Raw genomic sequence first — 27,583 nt, 5'->3', positions numbered from 1 at the left:
TCCATGATTATAATTTTTACAACACCCCATTTATACTTTATTCTTTGTTAAAAACCTCTTATTATGTATATTCCTTGTATTATTAACTATTACCATAACATCTCATTTCACTTGTTATTCTTTAAAATAATATTGTCTTAGGATTTCGCCACAAATGATCTTTGCTCCAATACGGCTGATGATGACCCCTAGATGGGTCGAAACTAGTACCGTATAATTTTGTAATCTTGTGAATATATTGTATTGAAAAGGTGGAAACATTTAAGTTATTATTATTATTACTTATAAGTTGGGTAGTAACTTACCTTTCAAACTGCAGCAACAACAGTCCATCACAGGGAGCAAAGCTTTCAGAATAGTGAGATGCTTCAATCTTCTTATTCCATTCCATCTGAATGAGGGTAGGCTGGTTTTTAAAATAAGATGCAAGATCCAGAAGGTTGGATGGAGTCATATCTTCGCTGATTAGTTGATTCTTAACGCAGGCTAAAGCTATGTCAAAACATTGGAACTGACTCCGTTCGTTAGCAACAATAACCAATGCACCATCTGGATGCCAAGACACCATAGTCGAAATCTGTAGCAACATTAAGAAGAGAGATTCAGTTCATCAGAATTATACAACTACTGATAGTAACATCAGTCAAAAGAATTATATCTTGACAAACTAGTCTCCGTTTTCACAAGGATAACATAGATACCGAACTGAAGGACAAAGAAAACAAATAACAACGTACAAGCAATGTAAAGAAACAAATCAAGTTGCATACAGCACGACAGGAACATCAAAACGAACAGAACAGAGCAGAAAGAGAGAGAAGTGAAAAATGGGAAACCCCAGGAAACCATTCTCAGCACAACCGACGAGTATCCCGATGCAGAGCTTGTCTCCATAGCTGTAACGTGTTAACACGGGCGGCCACTCCACTAGGTGTAAAGATGAATTAATATAGGTGATTAAAAAGTTAAGGAATACAGAACAAACATCAACAGCTAACAATTCATATAAGTAAAGAAATGAACAAACAAGTGATAAATCAAGTCACATGTACATGAGCAGGGACACAAAATAGGATAAACACAATGACAGGTCAGCATCAGAAGACAAGAGCGATAGGAAAGGAGAAAAAAACAAACGGAGAAAAAGATAAACATAAAAACATGGAACATGGACATAGATCATCAATAGTCAAAGAAAACAAAAGGAGGTCTATTAAGATGAAATAAGACCATACACTGTATGGATATGGCCGACCACTCATTTTTTTGCCTATGTCAGATACACGCACACTCACTCTCTCTTCGAATAAATGTAGAATATTCAGTACAACCTCCAGTAATAAAGAACATCCCTCACCACAATCTTACCTGACAATGCCTGCATATGTCACTCTTATTCAATAATGTTATTTGCTTCATGTCCCACTAACTACTACATTTTTCGGAGACGCCACAGTGTCGGAATTTAGTCCTGCAGGAGTCCTTTTACATACCAGTAAATCTACGACATGAGGCTGATGTACTTGAGCACCTTCAAATACCACCGGACTGAGCCAGGATCGAATCTGCCAAGTTGGGCAGCGCCTCAACCGTCTGAGCCACTCAGCCCGGCTCACTCTTATTTAGTGCATTCAAAAATGATCGACACTCCCTCCATAACTGTGGAAAGATAACACTTTGAAATGCGTGCCTGGTGTATACAGAAGTATACTACGGAGGCGCGTACAGCCACCGGATGACGTTTCTATTGCACACTGGTGGAACAGTGTCGTATCATTCATGCTGGTGCATTTCTGGGCAACACTCAAACATGGAATCATCGGCAACAGTGGACTGTGTGGTCTCTCAGAGGAAAGAAGTGGCTGCTTCACACGTTCACACGAGATTAACGACCACATGTGGGGTAGCAGCACCAAGTCGTAGAGCCGTGACAATAAACGTCCACATGACAGTCGGCAGGCTTTTGCCACCGTGAATGCTGTAGGGCATACCGTGCTGCCTCATCCAACATTCATCCTAGATCTCACCCTTAGCAACTGCATAATGAAAGAAGTCACAAGAGGTAAGAAGTTTATTTTGAAAGATGAGCTTGAGATGGTTGTCAAACAGTGGCACTGGGATACCTTCAATTAATATTTACTGCACAAACATAGAAACTGCTGGAACGATGGCAAAGTTGCATACACATTGGTGCGGAATACCTCTAAGCATATTCTTCATGAATTCCTTCCAGCAAGCCGGGTAGGATATTTAAGAACGATGTGCCTCCATTTATTATGCTCCTGGTATGCTTGTTTTCTCTCTAGGGCATCCCACGTTTGTCCTCTCTTCTCTAGGCCTTTTCTTATCTGATCTAACCACCTTTTTTCTAGGGTGTCCGATTGGTCTTCATCCCGGAACAATCTTTTCAAAATACTTCCCTGGTGTTTGATCACCTGCATCCGCTTGACGTGTCCTAGCCACTTAAACCTTGCAACACTCAGCCTTTCTTCCATGGTCAGGTTGACGTGCAGGTCTCTTCCTATCTGATCATTCCTAATTCTGCCCTTCCTTGTTTCATGTACAGCTGATCTAAGGAACTTCATTTCAACAGCTTGCAGTTGACTTACTTCCCTTTTATGTATGACGCAACTCTCCAGACTAAACGTCATGATGGGCAGTAGATAATCTTAAACACGGTCTGTTTAGCCCTCTTAGGAATGATGATTCAGCTCCCTGCATTTAGGAAAGGCTAAGAAATGATGGAAGAAGTTGGATTCTTTTTTTTACCCTGTTCAAAACTTCGTTCATGGCACTTCCATCATTTAACATTGTACTCCCCAGATATTCAATCTTCTCTCCCTCAAGGGTGAGGTTACAAGGTGTATTTGTCCTGCTAACTTTCATTACCACTGTTTTGCTCTTGCTCATAGTTTACTTATATTCTTTAAACTTGGTGTTCCATAGATCCAGTCTCCTCTGAACATCTCTCTCATTCTCAGCAATAACAAATGCATTAAGATCTTCTTTATCTATTTCTTTGAGTTCCTTTATAATAGTATCCATGAGTGAAATGAAGAGGAATGGGAAAAGGGAACGCCCTTGTTGGACACTTCTTGTTTCAATTTTGTTTCAATAAATCATTTGTGTACAGAAAAACATTTAGTGTCAATTATTTTTGAACAGTCCAAGTAGAATTTGCCCACTGCTGTCCCCAAATGAACTGGCCCACCTCCTCTACATCCATCTCTTCCCAGCCCATGCCCACCAGGAGGGCAGGTACCAACACACCCAGTCGTAATGTGGCAATTGTAGGCCAAAACGGGGGTTGGAAAAGATACCAGGCAGATTAAATTAGAACATAAAATATTGGATTAGCTAATATAGTTCATTTCCTCACTGAATTTATCTCAATATTTTACAGTTCAAAGAGAAAACATTTTGTGAGCTTACAGAAAAACACCGGATTTCAAAATATACTATTTGAACAACAACTGTGGTTGTAATTCATTATTCATGTAGTCTGAGGAGTTCTGAAGTAGAGGAGTGAAGAAGAAGCTTTGTATTTTGAAACTCTTGCTTTTTATGCAAAACTATCATGGCTGCAGTATTTTTCAAACATCACTTGCCTGCATTCAGCAAGCTTTTGTCTATTCTTTATGAGAAGCCATTCCTTGCAACAGCAACAACCATACGCACTGGTCGTGCACCACCCACAGCTCAACTGCTGCCCCACTGGTACAGCTATAATGAGACGAAGACTTCACTGGAAGCTACACTTTGATCGAACCTTTACTAAGAATAAAAATGTAACAAGCAAGTATTTATCCTTGACTGTGTTCTAGCCTGGAATATGCCAAAAAGCTTTTCATGTTTCCATGCACATGAGAAACAGAAGCATATCTAAGAATAAATTGTTAAAACTTACAAATGATGCTTTGACAAGATGAGTGATTCCACGACCTTCGTCGAACAGTACAAGTGAACCGTCGATGCATCCCAGTAATAGCTTCTCTTCATCTGGACTAAAACTATGGCAACACACTTGAGTCTGCAGCGGGATAGATGTCACAGAGGTGCGCTGCAACCTTGACTTGCTGATTTCATAAGTACAGCTCTCAACTGTCACTTCCCCCTGTCAAACAAAAACATATGAGATCATACACATCTTCACAAGATAATAAATCATGACTAAGGACTTGTTTGGGGCATCATACACAACCATTAACCCGGCTCAAAGGAGATAGGGTCACCTTCCCTATCGTTCACTTGAGTAATTATTGTCTGGCGCATCCATGTTGTGAGGGTGGGTATCCTCCACATCAGTAGACCGGTGTGAAGGAGAGCTAAGTTCAGGCAGGAACCCAGTCTCACGGAGTATAACGTGGAACCCATGCCCAGGGTTACAGGTGAAGACCTTAACAGCATCTTAGGCAAAGGAGACCTTCAGAATGGCAAAGATGGTGGATGAGGAAACCCATCTTCTCTGGGGAAAATTAGAAGAGGAAACCACTGCCTTGTAGAGAAGAGGGATCTTCAAGGCTAAAGGAGTAAACCCCGAAGGAAAATTCTCAGATGCGTTAGACTTAGCAGGTCAGCAGATAAAGTTGTATTTGCTTTCAACTATAATACAAGCGTCAGATGGAAGTTTAAAAATGGAAATGGAATTGACAAGTCTCTAGCTACAGCTGCACAGTATGATGGTAATGCTGATGTTTGTGCAAGCGTTAGATCAGAGAACAAAACCTGATTTAGAACAATAAATATTTTAACAATGAATGGGAAGGAAAATGAATTGGTTGACCTAATAGAGAGATGAAAACTCGACATCCTGGGATTAAGTGAAGTAAAATGGAAAGGGAAAGGAATGAAGAAACTAAGAAAGGGGTACACCTTGTACCAGATGGGTAACAGTAAAGAGAAAAGAAATGGAGTGGGATTTATAGTGAATCAGAATGTTGAACCAATAGCTGAAGTTGAGCTATGTAAATGAAAGAATTATAATAATGCACATACATACAAACATGGAACTACTGAAGATAGTACAGGTGTATGCTCCACAGACAGGATGTAGCGTGGAAGAAAATGAAGATTTCCTCAATGAACTGGAAACATATTGTTGGAGATGGGATCATGATAGTGAGACCTGAATGATCTGAACTGATAGAATGGGATATGAGAATGTATTGTGCCCACATGGGTATGGCGATACAAATGAAGATTGAAAGAAACTGTTGGAGAAAAAGAAGAGAACCCGATAACATGGTTGGAACTTGACAGGGCAGTGAAAGCAATGACCAAACGTAAAGCAAGTGGAAAAGACGAATTCAATGCTGATATGACTAAGGCAGCAGGAAGCATTGGACTACAAGCTGACCCGAGGGGAAGGTTCCAATCTTTAACTATGTAACAGTCAATTCCCAAAATGTAAACTTTCTTCTTTCTCATGTAAAATTTCATGTAAGTCCTAAGGACTTAAACTGTAAATCGGGGATAGATAGTGCGTTACCCTCTTAAATTACCCCTTCAATTAATCTTGAGATGACTATGATTTTGTAATGGTTTTTCTCTTGTAAATCATAAATTAACTTGTCCTTCTCGTCACCTCAGTAGTGTGGTATTAGCCTCTGCATCGTGGGGTTGCAAGCCTAAGTAGGGTTTTAACCTTCATTTCTAGGAGCGCAAGTGTACGCCTCCATACAATTTTGAGTTTGGGCTAGTAATTTAACCTGTTCTTTTCCACGAAGGCCCAGTAGAATGGGTACTAGATACCCCTGTGTAAAAGCTAATTAATATGGCATTGTAAATTGCAGGTTGTGCCTTGAGAGGCCTGAAGGTGTAATGTATTGAGGAGAGATGCTCTTTTTCCATCTTGTAATAGTTAATGGTTGCCTTGAGTAGGCCATAAGAGTTCGGGAGCGCTGTCTCAGATATTTGTGTACTATTGAGTGGTGCCTTTGGAAGGCCGTAACTTGTAACCGTTGGGGCAAAGCGCTCTTGAAAATTGTGTTTTGGGAGATATCTCGCCTTTTCTACCTGTCTAACACAACAATTGTGATGTTGGGACCTTGGTAAATTATGAACTTGAAGCTCAAATTGTAACTAGTCCTTTCTGGGTTTTTCCTGTTTTTTCTATTTTTTCTATTCTCTGTACCTGAAATATTGTTTGTTAAAATTTAATTTCTGAAATGAAATATAACCTTTATTTTAAAGTTTTGAATTAATCTTTGACTCTCGTAGATAGACCCATTCCAGCCCACACCTTCTTTCACCTCTGCGTTCCATAGATAACCCCGGAACAGGTATAACAGAAGGTTCATCCACCAAATAATATCTGAAATTCAAAATAAACCAAAATCTACTCTTATTAAAGAGAAGCAGAAGGACAGTTAATCAGTTTTCACATACAACAACGATTCTGGATACCGAATCAGAGATGCCAACTTTCGAGAAAGGCAATTCGTAATGCACCCATAAGGCCACGGGGGGTGGGGGCGTCCGTATAATTTTTTTCCCAAGATCTTACTAACTTACATATCATTGAAAAATCAATGAACAACATACAATTCCACCAAATGTAAAAATTTAGAACACTGGCATATAAAGAGTGTATGATTCTTGCTAAAGTAACAGGTGATCAGCAGTACACATCTGAGTGGAGGTTGAAGGATCATTTCTTTTGTTGAGTACTGTACTTGATCTCTTAGCAGCTTGTAGTTCCTGTCTGGTAAACGTACACTGGTGACATGCTTTTTCTTTTGATATAATGTACATACTCTGCACTAACAGAGCACTTAAGAGTTCAGAGTTCATACTAGCACGGAATTCAGTCTTGTTCTTCCTCATCATGCGCATCTGAAAAATCGTGGCTACACACACTACAAAATACGTGCGAATGAGATTTTGGGAAACGCAGTAAACAGGACCATACATTCGAGTATTCAAACCTAAATTTTTGAACTATTTTTGGTTTATTACCGTACTAGCGTCATTAGTCACGGTAATGTAATTACATGTATTTTTCTGCACCAGAAATCGCTTCATTATTTCCAACCTTGCGCATTTCATAACATACGATTAGCATATATCCTAGAAGAGCAATATATGTAAATTTGGCAAGCAAAATCGCAATAAATACTTCTTCAACAGTCACGCACACAGTATTCACAATGAAACTGAATTTGTCAGCACTTTGCCACCAAAACAAAGACAAAAGAAATCTCATACTTGCATCGAAGTCTGATCATGTGACGAACAAAGACAACAACTCCGCAAGATAAACCACTTCACAGGTGCCTATTTTTTCAGTACTAGAAGCACACACTGCGTTCGGCACATGAAAACTCGAAATATTCTTAAACGAGGGACACGAAAGGGGTTTAAATTATTACTGAGAAAATAATATTCTGAGAATTCGAGCTGTAATGGCATTTCTTGTGTATGCTTTTAACACTTCATGCACTTGGATTTAAAAATCAACAAAAAAAATCGTAATTTGTGGTGTGTGATTCGTAAAGACGTAATTATGGTGGGTGATTCGTAATTATTACGATTGAATTGTAATAGTTGGCATCTCTGCTAAATAACAAACTTGTTTAAAAAAACATGGGGTAAAAATAGCGTTCAGAACAACCAACAACAATCTATCTCACTTCCACAATCCAGGGACAGTGAATAAATCCAACAAGTTTGGTAAAGCAGGCATTTACAGCCTACAGTGCCAGTCTTGATTAGCAAGCTATATTGGACAGACAGGGAGAAGCAGTAAAACATAACAGGCATTCTGCCATGGAATACATATGCACGAATCCTATCACAATTTTTCCGATATAGACAAGGACTTGCAAATTATTGAAATTATGAAAAACGGACCTCTGCTCAATATCATGGAAATGTTTATATTGTTGGATCAACGAGTCAATTTTAATCACAATCCAAACGAATCCATCAAGAAAACAAACATACTTTACGATGTCATCCACCCTGTTATTCTCAAGATGTATCTAGGGAGAACAGCGCATCAACGGATCATTCCCCCATTCTCTCGCATCCCCTCCAAACCACAGCCAATCCAAAACAAGTCACCACCCCCTCTTAAAGTCAGCAATAAGCTCCATGCAGACATGGGCGAGCAGTGCACCTCCTACTTTCTTAACGGCAGGGTAACGAGAGCAAGGAGTAAGGGAGTAAGTACCATCAAACCACTCTCCAATAATTAAAGTCCGAACACACGCATCAACTCTCATTTCTTCTTTCCTTCTTTCTCAGACATCCACCTTTTGTGTCAACCGAGGCATACCGTCATTCAACATTTTTTATCTTCAACTACAACAACATCAACAGCGACATTTTCATAAAAAAAGCAACTGTTATAAAACAACAAAGGATGTTCCCCCAACTCCTCAGCAAATTGTCTTAACATTGGCATTTTGCAAGATCATCAATTTTGATACATGTTTTTTATCCTTCATCAACGATTTGACTATGAATATTTGAACATTTTTTTTAAACATATGTTTTTATATCCACAGTAACAAATAAGAACTTGATAGTATTCCTCAACTTCCAAGTTTTTATATATTATCTTAAAACTCTGCTCAACATTGTACAAACGCACTACAGTTATCTGTGACCTGGATCCGAGGACGTTTTTTAAATTAGAATGTATTTTTATGTCGTATAACCAATGCCAACCATTTTAAGTGTGTTTAAAGGCAATTTTCATGTTGACTATGTTAAGATCCTTTTGATTTATTTATTTATTTATTTACAGTACTGTGAACTGATGATGATTCCAAGGGAATCAAAACTGGTTTTCACTTAATAAATGTTAAGTATTATATAAAGTGTTAAATGGTGGAACATCCCTCAATTGATTCCTATTATACATGAGGAACAGTGTCGACCTACACATACTTGTACGTGTAGAGAATTCCTGTACAATCCAACAGCCTTCTGTTAAGCACTGCTGGCTAAGGGCCATGGACACGCCTGTATTGCAAACATAGGATGTCCACTGTGCATCCGGTTCCCAATTGCGTCCCCCTGACATGCAATAGTTCAAACCTTTTCGTAGGTCTACATCACACTGACAGGCATTTCTGCCATGGAGAACTGTAACTGTGACGTATGACTTTCACTTTAGTTACTGCAGATTACTTATGAACTATGATGATCTGCTGAGTAAATATGAATCCTACTGATATGTCTATATATCATCATTTCTCACCTTTCTGGAGACTTTCTGTTCCACAGAATGTATAACATTTGATTGCACTCGGCTGAAGGAAACACACACAGGATCAAATTCTGTCCTGTAATAGCATAACAGATCCATTTTAATCCTGAAACATAACCAATTCCATATGTTAGAAATGAACAAGCCAAGTATCCTTACTATATTAACTGCACTTAGTAAAAATAAACTCTTTGATATTTTTCATGTACATGAATTGCAAAAGGTTATTTTTGTTTTGCTATTGGCTTTACGTCGCACCAACACAGATATGTCTTATGGCGACGATGGGAGAGGAAAGGGCTGGGAGTGGGAAGGAAGCGGCCGTGGCCTTAATTAAGGTACAGCCCGAGCATTTGCCTGGTGTGAAAATGGGAAACCACGGAAAACCATCTTCAGGGCTGACAGTGGGGATCGAACCCACTATCTCCTGAATACTGGATACAGGCCACTCTTAAGCGACTGCAGCTATCGAGTTACATAAAATCAGCTTCATGGTCCGTATCGCACTTCAATAGATTCACAATTAAGTATTTATTTATTTTCCACCTAGTGACTAGGTGGAAAATAAATAAATACTTAATTGTGAATGCAGCTATCGAGCTCGGTAAGCAAAAAGGTTACTAAGCAAGCTTGTATGAGGGGATATAAGATATAAACTGGAATTTTAATTTTACATTTCAGGAATTCAGCTGGGACGATTGAAGCAGCATGTTGCTTTTCTACACAATCTTCAGATTCAGAAACACATTTCTCAATACTTTTTTTTTTTTTTTACAACTTGCTTCATGTAGCACCGTCAAATCTTAACAGTTTAAAGAAAGAACAGGGACGCGTTTGCTATTAGTTGCATATAAACTACTCTACTCCTGCATTGTCGCTGCTGTCCCCATCCAATGGCTCTACGAGGGCCAGTTTCATCAACATGGGTTAAACCTTAACCCTGAGTTACACATTTGAACTCTGAATTTGACTATTCATTCTGTTTCATTAAGGAGGGTTAAGGCCAAAGTTAAGGTAATCCCTCCTTTCACCTGGGTTTAAACTGTTAACTCGAGGTTAAAAGCAAAACGGCCACTGTAAATCATGCGTTTGATGCAGAATTGCTTTATTTAGATTTGTTAAATGGTGTTCCTAACAGAAATAGACCTATTATATGAAGGAACGACTTTCAAAAACCATCGTCAGTAAAATGGTTGATGAAATTCACGAGAGGTTACAATACACGCATCTCTCTCCTATATTCATTGTATTAAGGGTCGTTTCATATAATGCTCAGGTAATCTGTGGTTCATTATATAGTTGCAAGATTTGCCTGCTGCCATTTCTTGATGGATACAGTACTTTTGTACCCATCTCTTGGCACAGTGTAGCTTTCACCGAAGCCCCAGTCTCGTCCATGGCTGTGACAATATGGAAGCTGCTGGGGTATGGGTGGTGCTGCGTATTGGCATTCAGAGCACGACCAGTGCATCTGAGTGTTATGAAAGGTGTTGCTCATAGGGTCAGTCGTGCTGCAATAGCACTTTCTGACCCGGTGAGGAAAGCAATGGCAAACTACCTCACTCCTCGTCTTGCCTAGTACGCCTCATTTTGGTGCTGCCATTGGTTTTTGCGGTTTCCTTATAACTGCATAACCTTGGTGGTGCTATTTGAGGATCCAACCAGCCTCTGGGCTGATGACCTAACAGACACAGACAGTTGCAAGATGGCCTGTAATGTGGGCATTGCTATTAAATCCTCCTGTTATTTTTTCCCAGTGTCCTCCTTTTTTAATTTTACACCGTCAGTCTTCTTGTATTCTATAATGCTTTGGTACTTGGTGGCTAATTCAGTAAATAAATTGTGTTCATAATCTCCGATTTTATGTCACTACCTCCTTGATTGGTAGCTGCTTCCAGCGAGGGTTAATGCGGTGTTAGTTAACCCTCTGCCAAAAGAGCTTGGTGAAACGCGTGTCTCAAAAGATGGGTTAAAATATTAACCCTACGTTAACAAACCTGGGTTAGAGTATATTTAATCCACATTGATGAAACTTGGCCTGAGTGGTCCAAATAAATTATAATCACAGAGCAATAAATCTGGGCTGTAAAGAGGTTGTTCTAGCATTGTCCAGTGAATTTCTTCCAGCTTATCACACATTCAGGAAGCATTATCATGGACTATAATGACAAATTGGAATGGCAGCTGACGTCATTCGTTGTGATAGGCAGCATTTGTTTCGTCCAGAAGCTGGCAGTAGAAGGTGGAATAAACCATAACTTATTCATGGAGGAAACTAACAAAATTTCCACAGAGCCTCAAAACCCTTTTAGCTGACAAGCACATCTTAGCCTTTACTGATGCAGCTTCCCCTCTCTTCCGCCACTCCGTGCTCGCTTTTTCAGTTTCATGGGTATAGTGATCGACCCAAGTTTAATCATACGAAAAAAAAAAAAAAAGGAACCTCTATTTCTTTGTCATAAAACGTCAGACGAGCATGTTTTTGTTGCCCGATAATGACGTGAGTAACTCACCTGGCAGACACATTCTGGTATAACTGTCTTTAAGTAAGGTGAAGAGCGACATAATGCTGTACCAGCCACCTCCCCGACTGCCTTGCTTGCATATACTATCTGTCAGTCATCATAAGTACACTCCCTGCCACTCCTCAGTGACACTTTTATTGCACTTTCAGCAGCATTTTTGTGCTTTCCCATAGTGGTCTTGTGTCTAGTTTTTTTTTTTTTTTTTTTTTTTTTTACTCCCCTTCTTCTTTCATCATAATGAACAAGAGAGCACATCCTCTACGTTCATAAATTTACAATTGACTGTATCAGTAGTGTACGCAAGTGGGAGAGGTTACCAGGTTTAAATCCCCATCTTCAACACCTCTCTTAAGAAACTTTTTAAGAAATAACGGTCATCAGTCACGATTTTATTACAAACACCAAGAGGTCCAGCAACATTTATACTATTCAAAATATAAACAGCAAAACTTACCCACTAATACCATACACATGCACATTAGCTCTGTCCTGATCTTTTACCAGAGGACTCCAGGGATACACTTCATCTCTGGTACAGCGCCACCAAATAAGTACCTGAAGGCAAATAAAAAGGAAACAGTTTTTAAATATGGGAAACTAAAAAAATATCCAGTTATAAGATATTCCACAAGATTTTACGTTTTATATCAGAATTAAGGATCGCTAATAAAGCCTGTGGATCAGATAGGATCCCAGCCAAGTTTCTAAAGCTGATAAGTGAGCACAGGACAGAGATAATAACAAAAGTCAAAATAAAATCTGAACGTATTAGGTTCAATTGAGCTATAGTAGCCTAGGTCATATTTGCTCTGTTGGAAAGGATTTCACTGGGGACCTGTTGACATTTTTGTTCATCACTTCAATATGTAGTGAACGTACTGAACACAACCTAATAAGATGAAAGTTTATTTTGAGTACAATACAGTTCATCACCATCATTTTCACTTCCATTGTCCAGCTCCTGCCAGATCGGAGTGTTGATGGCACTTCACCATTCCCTCTCCCTCCACCATTCCCCTTGAGGAATTGTATTCCAGTCCAGTCTTCTTTTTCTTATACTGTTCTTTACAGAGTCCAACTTTGTTCTGGGCCTCACTCTTGCCCTCTTTTCTTCTATCTTAGCCTCCAATACTTGTTTTGTTATCTTTCCCTCCTCCATATGAAATTAATAACTGGTTCAATAGAAGGAAAGGTTATTCCACTGAAGCTCAACTTGTAGGATTCCAGCATATATAGCACATATCTTGAATTAAGGACGCCAAATGGACTGTATTGCGATTGACCTAGCTAAGGCATTTGATAGGGTAGGTCATGGGAGACTACTGGCAAAAATGAGGGCTACTGGACTAGACAAAAGAGTGACTGAATGGGTGGCTCTGTTTCTAGAAAACAGAACTCAGAGAATTAGAGTAGGTGAAGCTTTATCTGATCCTGTAATCATTAAGAGAGGAATTCCTCAAGGCAGCATTATTGGACCTTTATGTTTTCTTATATATATAAATGATATGAGTAAAGAACTAGAATCAGAGATAAGGCTTTTTGCGAATGGTGTTATTCTGTACAGAGTAATAAATAAGTTACAAGATTCCAAGCAACTGCAAAAAGACCTCGACAATGTTGTGAAATGGACTGCAGGCAAAGGTTGTGAGTTTCACTAATAAGAAAAATCCTTTCAGTTTTAATTACTGCTTTGATGGGGTAAGAGTTCCTCTAGTGATGATGACGCTTGTTGTTTAAAGGGGCCTAACATCTAGGTCATCGGCCCCTAATGGTACGAAATGAGATGAAATGGAATGACAAATTAAAAGTCCAAAAGCCTCCACTGACCAGAATTCAAAACGTGAGGACGAAGAATGAATGGATGGATATGAATTTAAAACCATCAGTGGATCCGACCTGCAATGACTCGCATTCACAGAAACTGACATGAAATGATATTATTACTGACCAAGTCTATAGAATAATACTGAATCCATGATGGTTTTAGTCTAAAGGGGTCCAAAATCCAAGTCATCGACCCCTCATAATGGTACTTATTCCTACGAAAGTAGAACCATGGTATTTGTCATGGTGCAGTACTAATCAAAAGTAGCGTAAACTCGTGGAATTCCACACAGTATGGTACTACTCACAGGTAATGAAATACGCACATGTAATATAGACCTATGGTGTTTCGCACATTGCGGCGCCATTGACAGGCAACGCAAACCTATGGTGTTCATCACATAGGTGTAACAACCACAGGGACTCGCGCTATCCCATGGTGTTCCTGATATTTTGGGTACTAATCATAGGCAAGCCAAAACCATGGTGTCGCTCATACAGTGGTACTAATCACAGGTACTGTAAAAGCCAGCACCGTACTCTTTTGCTACTAATCACAAACCTATTTGGTACCTAACATAGTGGTACTACACGCAAGTAAAAGTAACCCATGGTGTTACCCGCGTGTTGGTACTAATCACAAGTAGTTTCATGGTTCTAATTCTATGATCCCTTGATCGCCCCTTTAGTCACCTGTTACGACGCGCAGGGGATACCGTGGGTGTATTCTTCGCCTGCATCCCCAACCCACAGGGGGTAAAAGGTTCCTTTTGGGGATCATTGTAAGTACCTAAGTCCCCCTCGTGTGTGCTTCTACAATTGTAGGGGGCTAACCCTGCTAACCCTCTTCAATTGAAGATCCTCTTCGTGGTGAGGGGGACTAGAAGCTCCTTTCTTGTGATGCCGAATGGAGCCCCATTGGGTAACCGTTTGGTATACAAGGAGGAGGAAGCTAAAACACCGCCCAACCCTAAGGTGTAATACGACCTGTGCCGATGGGGTGCATGGCACATGGGAGATGTGTCTTGAACGGAGCTTTCGAGATACTTGGCGCCCTCTCGAAGTAAATAGCCTTACCCAGGTATGCGGGGCTCTGACAGGGCAGACATATATTTCCCTAGCTACTCGTGGGACTTGAATGAATACGGTAGCCATCCATAAACCGGAGAGCTCTTCTGGGGCCTACGAGAGAAACACTACAACAACAACCGAAGGGGACTCTTCGGAGATACCCTCGGATAGTTCATCTTCGACAGTTAGACGGCTCACTACAGAGGTAGGCAATCTACAGATCCAGAAGAAGAAGAAGAAACAGCGCTCTGGCGCTGAGAAGAGGAGATATAAGAAGGCCTTAAAGGCCCGGGAGCAGGCCAAAGAGGGCTTAACTCCGGGAGCTGAAGGGCCTTCTAATACCACGACAGTAACAACTGTGGGGGGATCCAATGGGCACAAGAGGCGGGACCCTGAAAAGGGCTCTGCTTCTAGGGCACAGAGAACCCCACCCACCAAGATGCCAACGGGGAAACGACTTCTGTCGGGGGCAACCCCAGAAGAAGGCCTGCAGACCCGCAAAAAACCCAAGGTGGAATATGCCAGGATAGCTAAAGCTGGGATCAGGATGGCCATAGTACCTGTAGGATATCCTGACCAGCAGCTAACCGAGAAACAGGTGGAAGCTGTGGAAGAGGCTATCACCAATCTGATAGATGAGCTTCCGGAGCAGGGGCCCATTAAGCCTCAGTTCCTGGATTGCTATCTGTCGAGAGGTGCGGCCGTCATTATAGCAGAAAACGACGAGACTGTAGCATGGCTTTCCAGTCTTGTTACAGGTGGGAAGGAGCCAGGCTCACAATTGTGGGCATGGATAAACTTCTTTCCTACAAGAGAGTCATGGTCTGGATACCAGGACAACCAAAGGACGATAATGTTCTTTTGGGAAGAATGGCACGCAAGAACCATGGCTTAAATCTCACCAGCTGGAGGGTCTACGACCGCAAGGAGGAGAAGAGAGGTGTCCGACTTGTGGTCAGCATGGACTCCAGAGACGTGGAGAAAGTGGTGGGGAAGAAGATCTTCTGCGGGGTGCATGTGGCTACCTTCACCTTGGTGGAGGGCAAGCGTGACAAGCAGAGGACCAACCCCACCACAGACAATACCGAGACCAACAGGGGCGAAGAGCGGGAGCCCGGACAGAAACCTGGGCCAGCCAAGCTTCAAGACTCATCGCGGGAGACGGAGCAGCACATTCCGGAGACCGCATAAGGTAAAGTATTGCATGAAGGTAAGATCGATTACTTTCATACAAGCAAATATATAACATTGCATAGCGGCCTCTAGGGTACTTATTAGAAGTATCCAAAAGGGCAGGTTTTCGGTCGCCCTGATACAAGAACCCTGGCTTAGACAGGGGCAAATCATGGGACTAAAATGTGCAGCTTTCACTTTATTCAGTGGAATAGCAGAGGAGAAGCCTAGAGCATGTATATTAGTTAAAGATCACAACGCCTGGGCTATACCAGGCTTCATTACTAGAGACCTGGTAGCAGTCCTAGTGAGATATGAAGAGGGCGGACAGCCAAAGCCTCGGTTGTCTGCTCTGCATATTTCCCAGGAGACTCTGAATCTCTACCCCCGCCGGAGGAGTTCAAGAGACTGGTGACATACTGTAGGAAACAAGGATTAAACCTCATAGTAGGATGTGACGCCAATGCTCATCACAGCATTTGGGGAAGTAAATATACAAACCGAAGGGGAGAGCACCTCATAGAATTTCTATGTACAACTGATCTTGAGATCATGAACATTGGTGATACCCCTACCTTCATTAATAATAGGAGTGAGGGGATCATAGATCTTACCCTGGGTTCCATGGGAATCATACAGGAATTTAAAGACTGGAAGGTTTCTTTGGAGCCTTCCTTGCCAGATCATAGACACATTGTGTTTTATATAGAGGGCTCCCTTGAGATCCCATCTTATAGAAACCCTAGACGAACCGATTGGACGTCTTTTAGGGAGGACGTGAGGAGGGGACTGGAGGGAGAACCCTCAAATATAATTAAAAACAAAGAGGAGCTGGAGCTCAGTGTGAGTTTCCTCACACGGACACTGGTTATCTCTTATGAATAAAACTGCCCTATTGTTAAGGCAAAAAGAGTAACAGGAAGCTTCAAGTGGAATAGTTATCTTGAACACCTGAGGAGAAATACACGAAGGCTCTGGAATAAATACAGGGAACTTCAGGATCAAGAAAGCCTAGATTCTTACAAAGAATCACAAAGAAGGTACAAGTCAGAAGTCAAAAAGGCTTCCAGGAAATCTTGGAGACAGTTTTGTGACTCCATTGAAAGTCAACATGAAGCGGCAAGGCTTCATAAAATTTTAACCTTGGATAGAGAGGGAGACCCTGAACTTACTGCTTGATGCCCACTTTCCAGGTTCGGTAGTCACGAATAGTGAGGTAGAATCGAGCAGATCCTTCAGACCCGATAAAAGTGGCTGGAAGGAAGCCGCAGAGATTGTTACCCCAAGAAGGGTTAAGTGGGCATTAGAATCCTTACAAAAGCCCAGGGGTGGATGGGATCTTCCCGGCAGTTCTTCAGGATTATTACAAGTGATGAAAATCATTTTTCGTCCGTATTGAAAGTTTCATAAACTGTATATAGGATAATATTTTTTTTTTTTGTTTATTTCCACCTATTCAATACATTACAAGATGTTGGCATTTACTTTAAAACATTATTCAGATGAGACATGTTTCGCCTCCGGAGGCGAAATAGGTGAAAATAAACAAAAAAATATTATCCTATATACAGTTTACTTCTTCAGGAAGCGGGGGGGGAGTCCTTATAACATACCTGGTCAGAATCTTTAGAGCCTGTCTCACTATGGGGTACGTGTACTCCTTGTGGCGTCAGGCGAAGGTGGTGTATATACCTAAACTCGGAAGGTCTTCATATACTAGACATAAGGATTATAGACCCATTAGTCTAACGTCTTTTCTACTTAAGACCTTGGAAAGACTGGTGGATAGACATATCAGGGAGAAAGTATTAAGAGACTTTCCCCTGCATTCTCATCAACATGCATATCAACCAGGGAAGTCGGTTGAGACGGCACTACACCAGCTAGTTTCTAGGCTGGAGAGTGCCTTGGATCAGCAACAACTTGCTATGGTTGTATTCCTAGATATAGAAGGGGCCTTTAATTATACATCTTTGGGCTCCATAGAACGTAGTCTCGAGAGAAGAGGAGTGAGCAGCATGCTCATAAAATAGATTATAGCCTCACTGCAGGGCCGTCAAGTTCTGTTTACCCTCAACGCTGTAATGTTGAGAGCTAATATAGACAGGGGGTGTCCACAGAGAGGAGTATTATCACCAACATTATGGTGTCTGGTAGTGGATGAACTACTTACCAGGTTAAATGTTGGAGGAATATACGCCCAAGGCTATGCAGATGACATAAGCCTGATGGCGGTAGGAAATTTCCCCAGCATGGTTTCCGAGCTCGTACAGAGCTCTCTACGTAGGGTGGAAAGATGGTGCCACGAGACAGACTTGTCGGTTAATCCCGATAAGACGGAGCTCGTGGTATTTACCGAGGAGGCTAGACGGACTGTCAGAGCCTTTCCTATTTGGGAAAAAATTAGTTAAGACAACCTCAGTTAAGTACCTAGGTGTAATCCTTGAGGCAAGACTGAGTTGGAAGAAACATATAGACTATAAGGTGGATAAGGCTCGCAAGATTATGTGGGCCTGTCGCAGGGCCGTCGGGAAGACTTGGGGCCTAAGACCTAAGGTGGTCCAGTGGCTTTATATCTCTATTGTACGGCCCACGATCACCTATGCATCTTTAGTCAGGTGGCCAGGTTCAGAGAGTAAAACTGTGACCACCAAGTTAAACAGTGTCCAAAGACTTGCGTGTCTAGGAATAACAGGGGCACTGGATACTACACCATTATGTGCAATGGAGGCCATCCTAGGTTTTCCCCCCTTACATTTATATGTTAAGGTAATAGCGGGAATGAGTGCCTATCGCCTCTGGTCACTCTGAGGATGGTCCTTCAAAAACCCAAATTGAGGTCATGCCTCTATTCTTACAAGGCTTCACCAGAATTGCCCTATGACAATGATGATCGGGGATCTGATGAAACCTAGCTTTAATTTGAATTATAAATTTACAGGGGTGATACCCACAAGGGAGGAGTAGGCCGCGGATGCTGGGGCCCATCATAAGTCTGGGGGCTGTACATGGTACACAGATGGCTTGCGGACGGAGACGGGCACAGGTGCCGGGGTCTGGGGGCCTAAGATAAGGCTCTCCCTTCCTATGGGGAAATATGCTACTGTTTTCCAGGCCGAAGTATAAGCAATACTAGCCTGTGCTGTATATATATGGAATATGCCTGGACACAGAAGACGCATCACTATTTGGAGTGATAGCCAGGCAGCGCTAAAAGCACTATGTGCAGTTAAAACAACATCAAAACTGGTATGGGAATGCCAAAGGATGTTAGATCAGCTGTGTGAATTTAGCTCAGTTACCCTATTATGGGTCCCTGGGCACACAGGTATCAGTGGAAATGAAGAAGCTGACAAACTAGCGAAACAAGGCTCAAAAGGTTCTTTTACAGGACCAGAGCCCTTCCTGGGAGTGTCACTCCGAAGCGTAAGACTGGTAATATCCCAGTGGACAAACCAGTCTCACTTAGATATTTGGAAGAAGGCAGGCATGTGAACTTATCAAAGGGCCTAGCCAAAGTTATAAAAAGGTCCTAATGAATTTGAATAGGACCAGGATGAGAATGGTAGTTGGACTGTTAACAGGGCACAATACCTTACAGAGACACCTACACATCATGAAAATCACCCAGGATCCGATGTGTAGGAGATGCGGTAAGGAGGAGGAGACCTCCGCGCATGTGTTATGTCAGTGCGAGGCTCTTGCTAGCACTAGACATCGATACCTTGGCTCACATTTTGTGAGCCTGGAGGACATCAAGAATGCCAATATCCGGACACTGGTATCCTTTATAGGAGCACTAGGGCTGGACTAGGCAAACCCGTTTAAGGGGCACAAAGGGTCTTCATAGACCTACATGTGGAGCTCTGCGAAGACAGGGCTCACCCATTTCTTATCTATCTATCTATCTATCTATCTATCTATCTATCCATCTATCTATCTATCTATCTATCTATCTAAGTACCTAAGTGTTCATATAAGGAAAGATCATCATTGGGGAAATCACATGAATGAGATTGTAAATAAAGGGTACATGGTTATGAGGGTATTTAGGGGTTGTAGTAAGGATGTAAAGGAGAGGGCATACAAGTCTCTGGTAAGACCCAAACTAGAGTATGGTTCCAGTGTATGGGACCCTCACCAGGATTACTTGATTCGATAACTGGAAAAAACCCAATAAAAGCAGCTAGATCTGCTCTTTAACTTACATTCAGATTGAATATTCAAAGCAGCTCTTGTGGATTCAGAGACTGGTGTGAAGATCAGTGGCACAGTAGTAAATAAGGTAGGTAGATGTCTGACAATCTTAAAGGACCTCCAATACTTACTGTGCAAGGTTAAACTTAACATCAAAAGTGCAAAGATAAAATTCATGATAGATAGTTGTTAACTACACCAATAGGTTCTGTTGGCCAGAACACTGAAAGATATAGTATGTGGATAAGGAACACACGATTAACTAACTCATCAGCTGCACTAATTTATCTCTATTGTCACCAACGTAACCACGAAATATATAAACATATTAACAGTTTAAAGAAGGAACAGGGACATGTACGCTATCAGTTGTGTATACAAAACTCCTCTACTCTTGTATTATCGCTGATGTCCCCATCCCAATGGTTCTTTGAATGGTCCAAATAAATGATAATCACAGAGTGAAATCTGGGCTATAAGGATAAATGAGCTTACATTCATACAGCCTCTGATGAATTCATTCTCTATCCTGTCGGGTTGGGAAACACCTCCTGCTCACCTAAGCCTTTCTGTTTCATTTATGCAGTCATTGTTCTTGCACTGTTTTTGTGGTCCAGCATTCTGCTCCATACATCACAGCAGGTTTAACAGTGGCATAGCAATCCTTGTCTATGGTTCTTAACTGCATTTTTGGATCGCAGAGTACACCCCATAAGGGTCTCCTCTTCAGTTCATCAACACTCACATTGGTTGTCAGGACAGAACCAAGACACTTAAGCTGTGGGACACTTGATAGGTATTCACTATCTATCCATATTTTGCAGCCTGTTCTCTTACTGCCACCAGAAGCACATTCTGTGCAATCTGTTTTAGTGCAGTTAACATGTAGTCCATGTCATTGCAAGGTTGATACCCACTTGTAGGATGTCAGTATCTGGATATTGCAAGTTACATGGTCCATTACCAAGTTGAAAAATAGGGGAGACTCAACACCGATCCTTGATGAAGTCTAACCTCATCATGAAATGGTTTGCCATGATCAACAGGGGTCCTAATCTAGGTTGTGTTACTGTGAAACTTACCTTGGACATCAGCAATGTAAGTCTTGGGAATCTCCTGATGTCATAACGAGTGCCTCACAAGCTTTGGAATGGCTATCAGTTTTCAATAGCAGATTTTTAGTTGCACAGATGGCTCTATGAACAATACTTATGAGCCAACCAACATTGTTAGTGGTGGTAGTTGTTGACATTCTTAGCTCCTCCAAGAGGGAAAACAACACGCATTCAGTTCCCCACAACATTAATTAGAGAAATGATAGAAAGTTAATTCTATAACCACATGCTAGAAAGTACCAAAATACTCACCATATCCCCACTAACATTGGCAGATAATTTACGCTCTAAACGACGTCCAGTAGGACCAGCCAATTCTAACACCTGAAGTTTGGGTTCCAAGCGACTTAGTTTTTCAGGAGAGTTACGCTTTATTGCCGGCTTTGTGAAATAAATTAATGTTATTTGGTTGTCGTTATACGAGCACACTATATGTGCTTTTGTAAATATCACTGAAACAGACAGAAGAAAGATTATGAATTCAACTCTGAAAAATATGAAGGAAGAATATCAGTGAAATCAAAACCAATATAGAGACAGTTGGCACCAAAATTGATCAAGTAAAGAAGTACTGTTATCTGGGAAGTATGTGTACAGAAGAATAGCCCCCGGAAAGCTGGCTTTTATGACAAAGACAAATAGAAATATTTTGAACAGTATGGCGTATGCATATATGTCGCACATTTCGAGAATGCATGGACTTAAAAAATTATTTAAAGGTCATTCGAAGCCCGATGGAATTGTACACGATTCATAAGAAGCGGGTTCTTACCAGTAGAAAAGTTGGCTATCAGACTGAGTGTTTCATCTGAACTGCATCCTACTGCCATCTGTGAGCACAGCGTGAAGTTCAGCGCTGCTCTGCCGATTATCGATCGAGTTCGACAATATGTGCGTAGTTTTTTGTTTTTTTTTCCTAGTTGTTGTTGGAGATTCTGAAGCCAAACTGTTCGAACTTGGTCGCACATACTTGGTTTTTTAAAAGAAACCCGATCAAAAGATGAAGACGGGCGAGATGTGGCTGATTTTCGACCCTGGTTAAATTTGTGGCCAACCGGCCACAAATTCTAGTTGGATTTGTGGTTTGTTTATCAACTTATTTTGTTTCCGAGAAATTGTAAGTACCCTGCATGATGAAATCTGCATGAATACCCTTTCCCACCGAGGTATCTCCACAATCCTCAAGAGTTTTGGTTTGGACCGAACAATTAAAAAAAAAAAAAAATCTGAATTGCGAGTATGTTTTAAACTACAGTTATCAAGAGGAATTTCCTTATCACGCGTTAGCCTTTACTCTGGCGTTAATAAGATGTAAATTGTTAAAATCAAGACTCAGATTTCTTATGTGTTGGTAAATTTTCATTTCGAAACTTCTTGTAACAGACAGTTAAGCATTATTTCGGTGGATCACAGATGAAAATCGGTAAGTTGGAGTTGTTTGGTCGATGTCTATCTGATAATGTTTGGTAGCCATGTTTTAATCGCGACATGTGATTCGTTTCTATGGGAACTGTTGTAAACAAATATGGATTCCTTGTGTTGAAAAAACAGCTGATAGCTGTCGATTGTATTTTGATTCGGTGTATGGACTCGTATTGTACTCCAGTTTACTAATTCTAATGTTGAAATACGTCTTCCGTTCCTATGGTGTAATTTAATAACGACTGGGTTCTATTTCGCCTAAAACTTGGTAACATTTATTTGCCACTTCGGTTATTTCATGGAATTATGCTAGACGTGTCGAGAAACAAGCCCCAACTTACCTTCAATTATTCCACTACTGGTCTACTATTAAACTGATTAATTAATTTGGTTTTCAAGGATTGTAATCCCAGGATTTATTTCTTATATTTTCAAAGGTCGACCCAAGTTTAATTATCTTTTCTTTTAGTCTGATGATAATTTTCTTCTTTTCTTTTAATCATTGAATTGTTTTGAAGGTTATTAATGTCATTCGAGAATTGAACCCCAAATCCATTAAAGTTGGTTTAAGTTTTTAATCTGTCTTTCCTTTATAGTTAGTACATTCTCTTGGGTTTGATTCACATAGCCTCTGGCACCGGTGTCCGTTTGTCATGCCTTTTCTTCTTTGGACATCGTGGTAAGTATTTCATTTCGGTTGTTTTCTTGTAAGGTCCAGTGTTGCCAAACTACTACCGATTGGGAAGTTTCGGAGACACCAAGGTAGGGTTGGTTGTTATACTGTTGTGTTGTGACAGTATTTGGTAGCTACGCGTGGGTTTGAAGTATTATTACTGCCGTGTTGGCTACCTTTTGGACTGATTTATTTATAATCAATAAGTTATATTGCTCTCACAAGAGAATATACTGACTGGAAAAGGAGATAGGTCTATAATTGAAAGTGTAAGAGAGAGTGTAAGGAGAAAGGCAAGGTTACCTTTAATTTTATTGGAATTTTCTGTTTCATGTCCAAAATGTCTGCCCGGTCTGTCTTACTGCCACGCATGTTAAGGAAAAGTGAGCTGATATATGAACTGGAGGTGCGCGGGGTGACCTCGTCTGGGTCGGTTCCGGGTGATGTTGCATTGCTTATGGATTCCTTGGATTGTCCGGTAAAGCCTAGAAATTTAAACTACGAATTGGGTGAGTCAGTGCAGCTTATTAGTAATGCATTAGCTGAAATCAATACTGTTGTGAAGGAATTAAGTGACATGGAACCTTCGGCATATCAAGTTAAAAGGTTAAAATCCAGAACTAGTCACTATATCAACAGGGTTCAGGATTTAATATCATTGTCACCCGAACCTGAATTGCTTGCTCGGTGCACCTCCTTGCTAACATTGGGAATTAACCTTTCTGTTGAATTAGATATAATCATGAATATGAGAAATGTCAATGAACTTACCTTGAGTGGTGGGTCTAGGAAAGATGAGAGTGACAGTCAGGAAGTGATTAACACTTCTGGTTGCCCTGAATCGCCGAGCAATGAATCAGCTCATTGCTGCGCCCTTGCTCCTGTTTTAGAAGGCTTGTTAGCTAAACCTAATGGTACCCCTAATTCTATCAAAGTGTTATTCAAAAATGTAAAAATATTTTCGGTTAACTCCATTGATGAAACTATTAGATTTATGCGCTTTTTAGTGGAGTTGACGGAATCTGCCAATGTTTTCTCTATGGACTCCCTAGGTATCTTTAGGGTTCTATTCCCTTACTGTGAGGGAATATTAAAGAAGGAAATTTCTAAGGCTATTAGTAATAATCTAAGTATAACTGAATTTCATGAGCTAATTCTATCTAAATTTATCCCATCCCTTGCATTACAGAGTTTAATCCCTAAACATTGTTTCAGGACTCAGTTTCTTCATGAAAGCTTGTTAGCATATGTTCTAGACCTGAAATTGTTTTGCGAAGTCTTCAAAATTGTTGTACCTGAAGATGAGATGGTAGCGAGGATTCTTAAGGGAATTGCTCCACAATACAGATCCTTCTTGTCGTTAACTAGGACTCCCACTACCTTCGCTGAGTTAGAGGAGGCGTGTTCCTTCGCCGAAGATGTTAAGTACGGCGATGAATCACGTCATGTTAACTATCCACCTCCCCCACCTCCTAGTAACTCCGCATATTTTCCCTCTCATACTCCTAATGAAGTTCAGGGTAAGAAATGTTATGCGTGTGGGTCAAAGGACCATCTCAGGAACAAGTGCCCTTCAGTTAGTGGTAGAAGTGGTGTAGTCCAGAACCAGAGCATCTGTTGTTTTATTTGTGGTTCTAGACAACATGTGAAAAGACAGTGCCCTAATTTCAACAAAAATAATTCACGGTGACTAGTAAATGAAATTAATGAATTCCATGGAGGTACGCCTAAGCATAAGCAGTTAAGGGATGAGATTCGTGTCCCTCAAGATTTGAGAATTTCAGGGAGGGTCATTCCGAAAACTTCTATAATTCAGATTGAGGTTAATGACGAACCTGTATTGGGTCTAATTGATTCGGGGAGCATTGTCTCTCTTATTAATGATGTCTGGTATCGGAAAATGAAAAGATGCTGTAAATTGCCCGAAATTGTAACTTCAAAAGTTAATTGTGTAACTGCCAATGGGAGTAAGTTGGAAGTTGTTGGTTCTACTGTGGTCAAAATTCGTATAGCTGAATTTACGTGGAAAATTACTTGCCTTGTAGCCTCTAATTTGTCGCATCAAATCATATTAGGTGCCGATTTTATAGTTAAAGTTGGAATGCTCCTGAATTTGCAAGATAGAATGTTTTCCTTTAAATTCTGCCCTAATCGAAAATTTTATTTCCATGATGTTAAGATGTTTCAGGATAGGGTAGCTTGTGTATTGGATGAGAATAGTGAGGAGGGCGAGAATGACAAATTGGATCTCGATCATCTGTCGGACGAACAGGCTTCAAAAATTCGTGAGCTTTGCGCTCAATACCCTGAAGTTTTTACTGATCGGCTTGGGCTAACTAATGTGCTCAAATATCATATCGATGTAACTGATAGAATTCCGGTGAGGTCTCCTCCTTATAGACTATCTCCCCCTAAGATGATCGAGTTGAAAAAAATAATTGAACAGTTACTCAAGGATGGAGTAATACGACCTCCTATTTCTGCGTACTCTGCCCCAATGTTCCTGGTTCCTACGTCCTCTGGTGGTTACAGGCCGGTTATTGATTATCGAGGACTGAATCATAAGATCGTCCTGCAGTCTGTCCCCTTACCTGATTTACATACCTGTTTTTCTTGGTTCCATGGTGCTAATTTTTTTCAACTTTTGACTTGAATCAAGCATATAACCAAATACCACTTGATGAAGATTCCATTCCTCTCACTGCTTTTGCTACCGACTGGAACCTCTATGAGTACACCAGGATTCCTTTCGGGCTATCGACGGGAGTCGCTGTGTTAATTCGCTTGCTCGATGCTGTGTTTGGCGATGTAAAATTTAAGTTCGTGATTAATTAATTATTTAGATGACTTGGTCGTGTACTCTACTAATTTTGAGGATCATCTCGAGCATATCAAGGAGGTTGTTGAAAGATTAAAGAAAGCTGGGCTAACCGTGAAACTCTCAAAGACTAATTTTGCTAAATCTCAAATTTCCTTCCTTGGGCATATTGTATCGGCACAGGGCATCTCTGTAGATCATGCCCGTACCCAGGCCATCCACGATTTTGAACCACCCAAAAATGTGAAGGGCGTTGCTAGGTTCATCGGGATGACCAATTTCTTTCAGAAATTTGTGCCTAATTATGCTGAAATCGCTGCCCCGTTGAACTTATTACGGCGGAAAGATGTCAAGTTTGTGTGGGATTAACCTCAACAAGTTGCTTTCGACTCCCTAAAAATGGCCCTTAGCAATGCCCCGGTGCTTGCTATTCCTGACTTTAACCAGAAATTTATTATCCAAACTGACGCCTCTGGGAAAGCTATCGCTGGAGTCCTATTGCAGGATTCGGAAACAGGAAGAAGACCCATTGCGTACGCGTCCAGGGCACTTTCTCCCCTGGAAAGGAAGTATTCGACTTATGAACTTGAGTGTTTAGCAGTTCTGTTCTCATTGGAAAAGTTCCATATGTATGTGGAACATGTAAATTTTGATTTGGAGACTGACAATGAGGCTCTTTCTTGGGTGCTTAGAAGGCCTAAGCGAACTGGCAGATTGACTAGATGGGCATTAAGGATTTCCGCCTTCAATTTCAATGCTCGCCACATTCGTGGCACTGATAATGTAATTGCGGATGGGCTCAGTCGTATGTTTGATGGTGAAAAAGACCCCCTTGAAAATTCTGGAGAAGTTACTCCTCAGTGCAGTTTGGTAGAAGTAAACCCTATCCTATCTAACCTTCCTATGCTGTACCAAGATATTGCTCAATATCAAAAGGATGACCCTGATTTGAAAATAATTTTAGAGAAAATCATGTCCGGGGAAAATCTGAAGCCATACTCCTGTGAGAAAGGTGTCCTATTGTGTCAGTCCCGTCATGATAAAAGGTTAAAGATTGTTGCTCCGAAAATTATTGTTCCTATCATCTTCCAGTATTATCGTGATAGCCCTCTTGGTGGACATTTAGGTGTATTTAAAACAAGGCAAAAAATTCGACAATTTTTCATATGGAAGAAGATGGATAGTGACATATGATCTATGGTTAAATCATGTAGAATTTGTGCAGTTAGTAAACCAAATCTAAATAACCGAATGGGATTGCTGTCTTCGTCCCAAGCATCTAGAGCTATGGAGCGATTGTTTATCGACCATATCGGACCCTTACCTCGGTCTTCTCGTGGGAATACTCATGCATTAGTGTGCATTGATGCTTTTACCCGGTTTTGTTGGATCTTCCCAACCAGATCTACAAATTCACAAACAACTATTAACTGTTTAAATTCCATTTTTGCTTCATTTGGTACACCTAAGTACTTAGTTTCAGATAATGCTAGTGGTTTTACCAGCCACACATTTAAGAAATATTTATTTGACTTATGCATTTCGCAT

At 40.8% G+C, this 27,583-nt stretch overlaps 1 protein-coding gene across 1 annotated transcript in view; it reads right to left on the bottom strand.

Moving 5' to 3' along the window:
- The window catches only part of frtz (WD repeat-containing and planar cell polarity effector protein fritz), a 137,554-nt gene that overhangs the window by 67,546 nt on the left and 42,425 nt on the right, over positions 1-27,583 (bottom strand). The window contains exons 4-8 of the mRNA XM_067153590.2: positions 21,375-21,574; positions 12,197-12,297; positions 9,209-9,323; positions 3,908-4,114; positions 306-577 (exon numbers count right to left, since the gene is read on the bottom strand). Coding sequence (XP_067009691.2) covers positions 306-577; positions 3,908-4,114; positions 9,209-9,323; positions 12,197-12,297; positions 21,375-21,574 — 895 coding nt within the window. The remainder of the gene's footprint in view (positions 1-305; positions 578-3,907; positions 4,115-9,208; positions 9,324-12,196; positions 12,298-21,374; positions 21,575-27,583) is intronic.

The sequence above is a fragment of the Anabrus simplex genome, chromosome 9 (assembly GCF_040414725.1).
Source record: "Anabrus simplex isolate iqAnaSimp1 chromosome 9, ASM4041472v1, whole genome shotgun sequence".
In the NCBI taxonomy this organism is placed as follows: Eukaryota; Metazoa; Arthropoda; class Insecta; order Orthoptera; family Tettigoniidae; genus Anabrus; species Anabrus simplex.
This window is presented reverse-complemented; position numbering and strand designations above follow the sequence as displayed.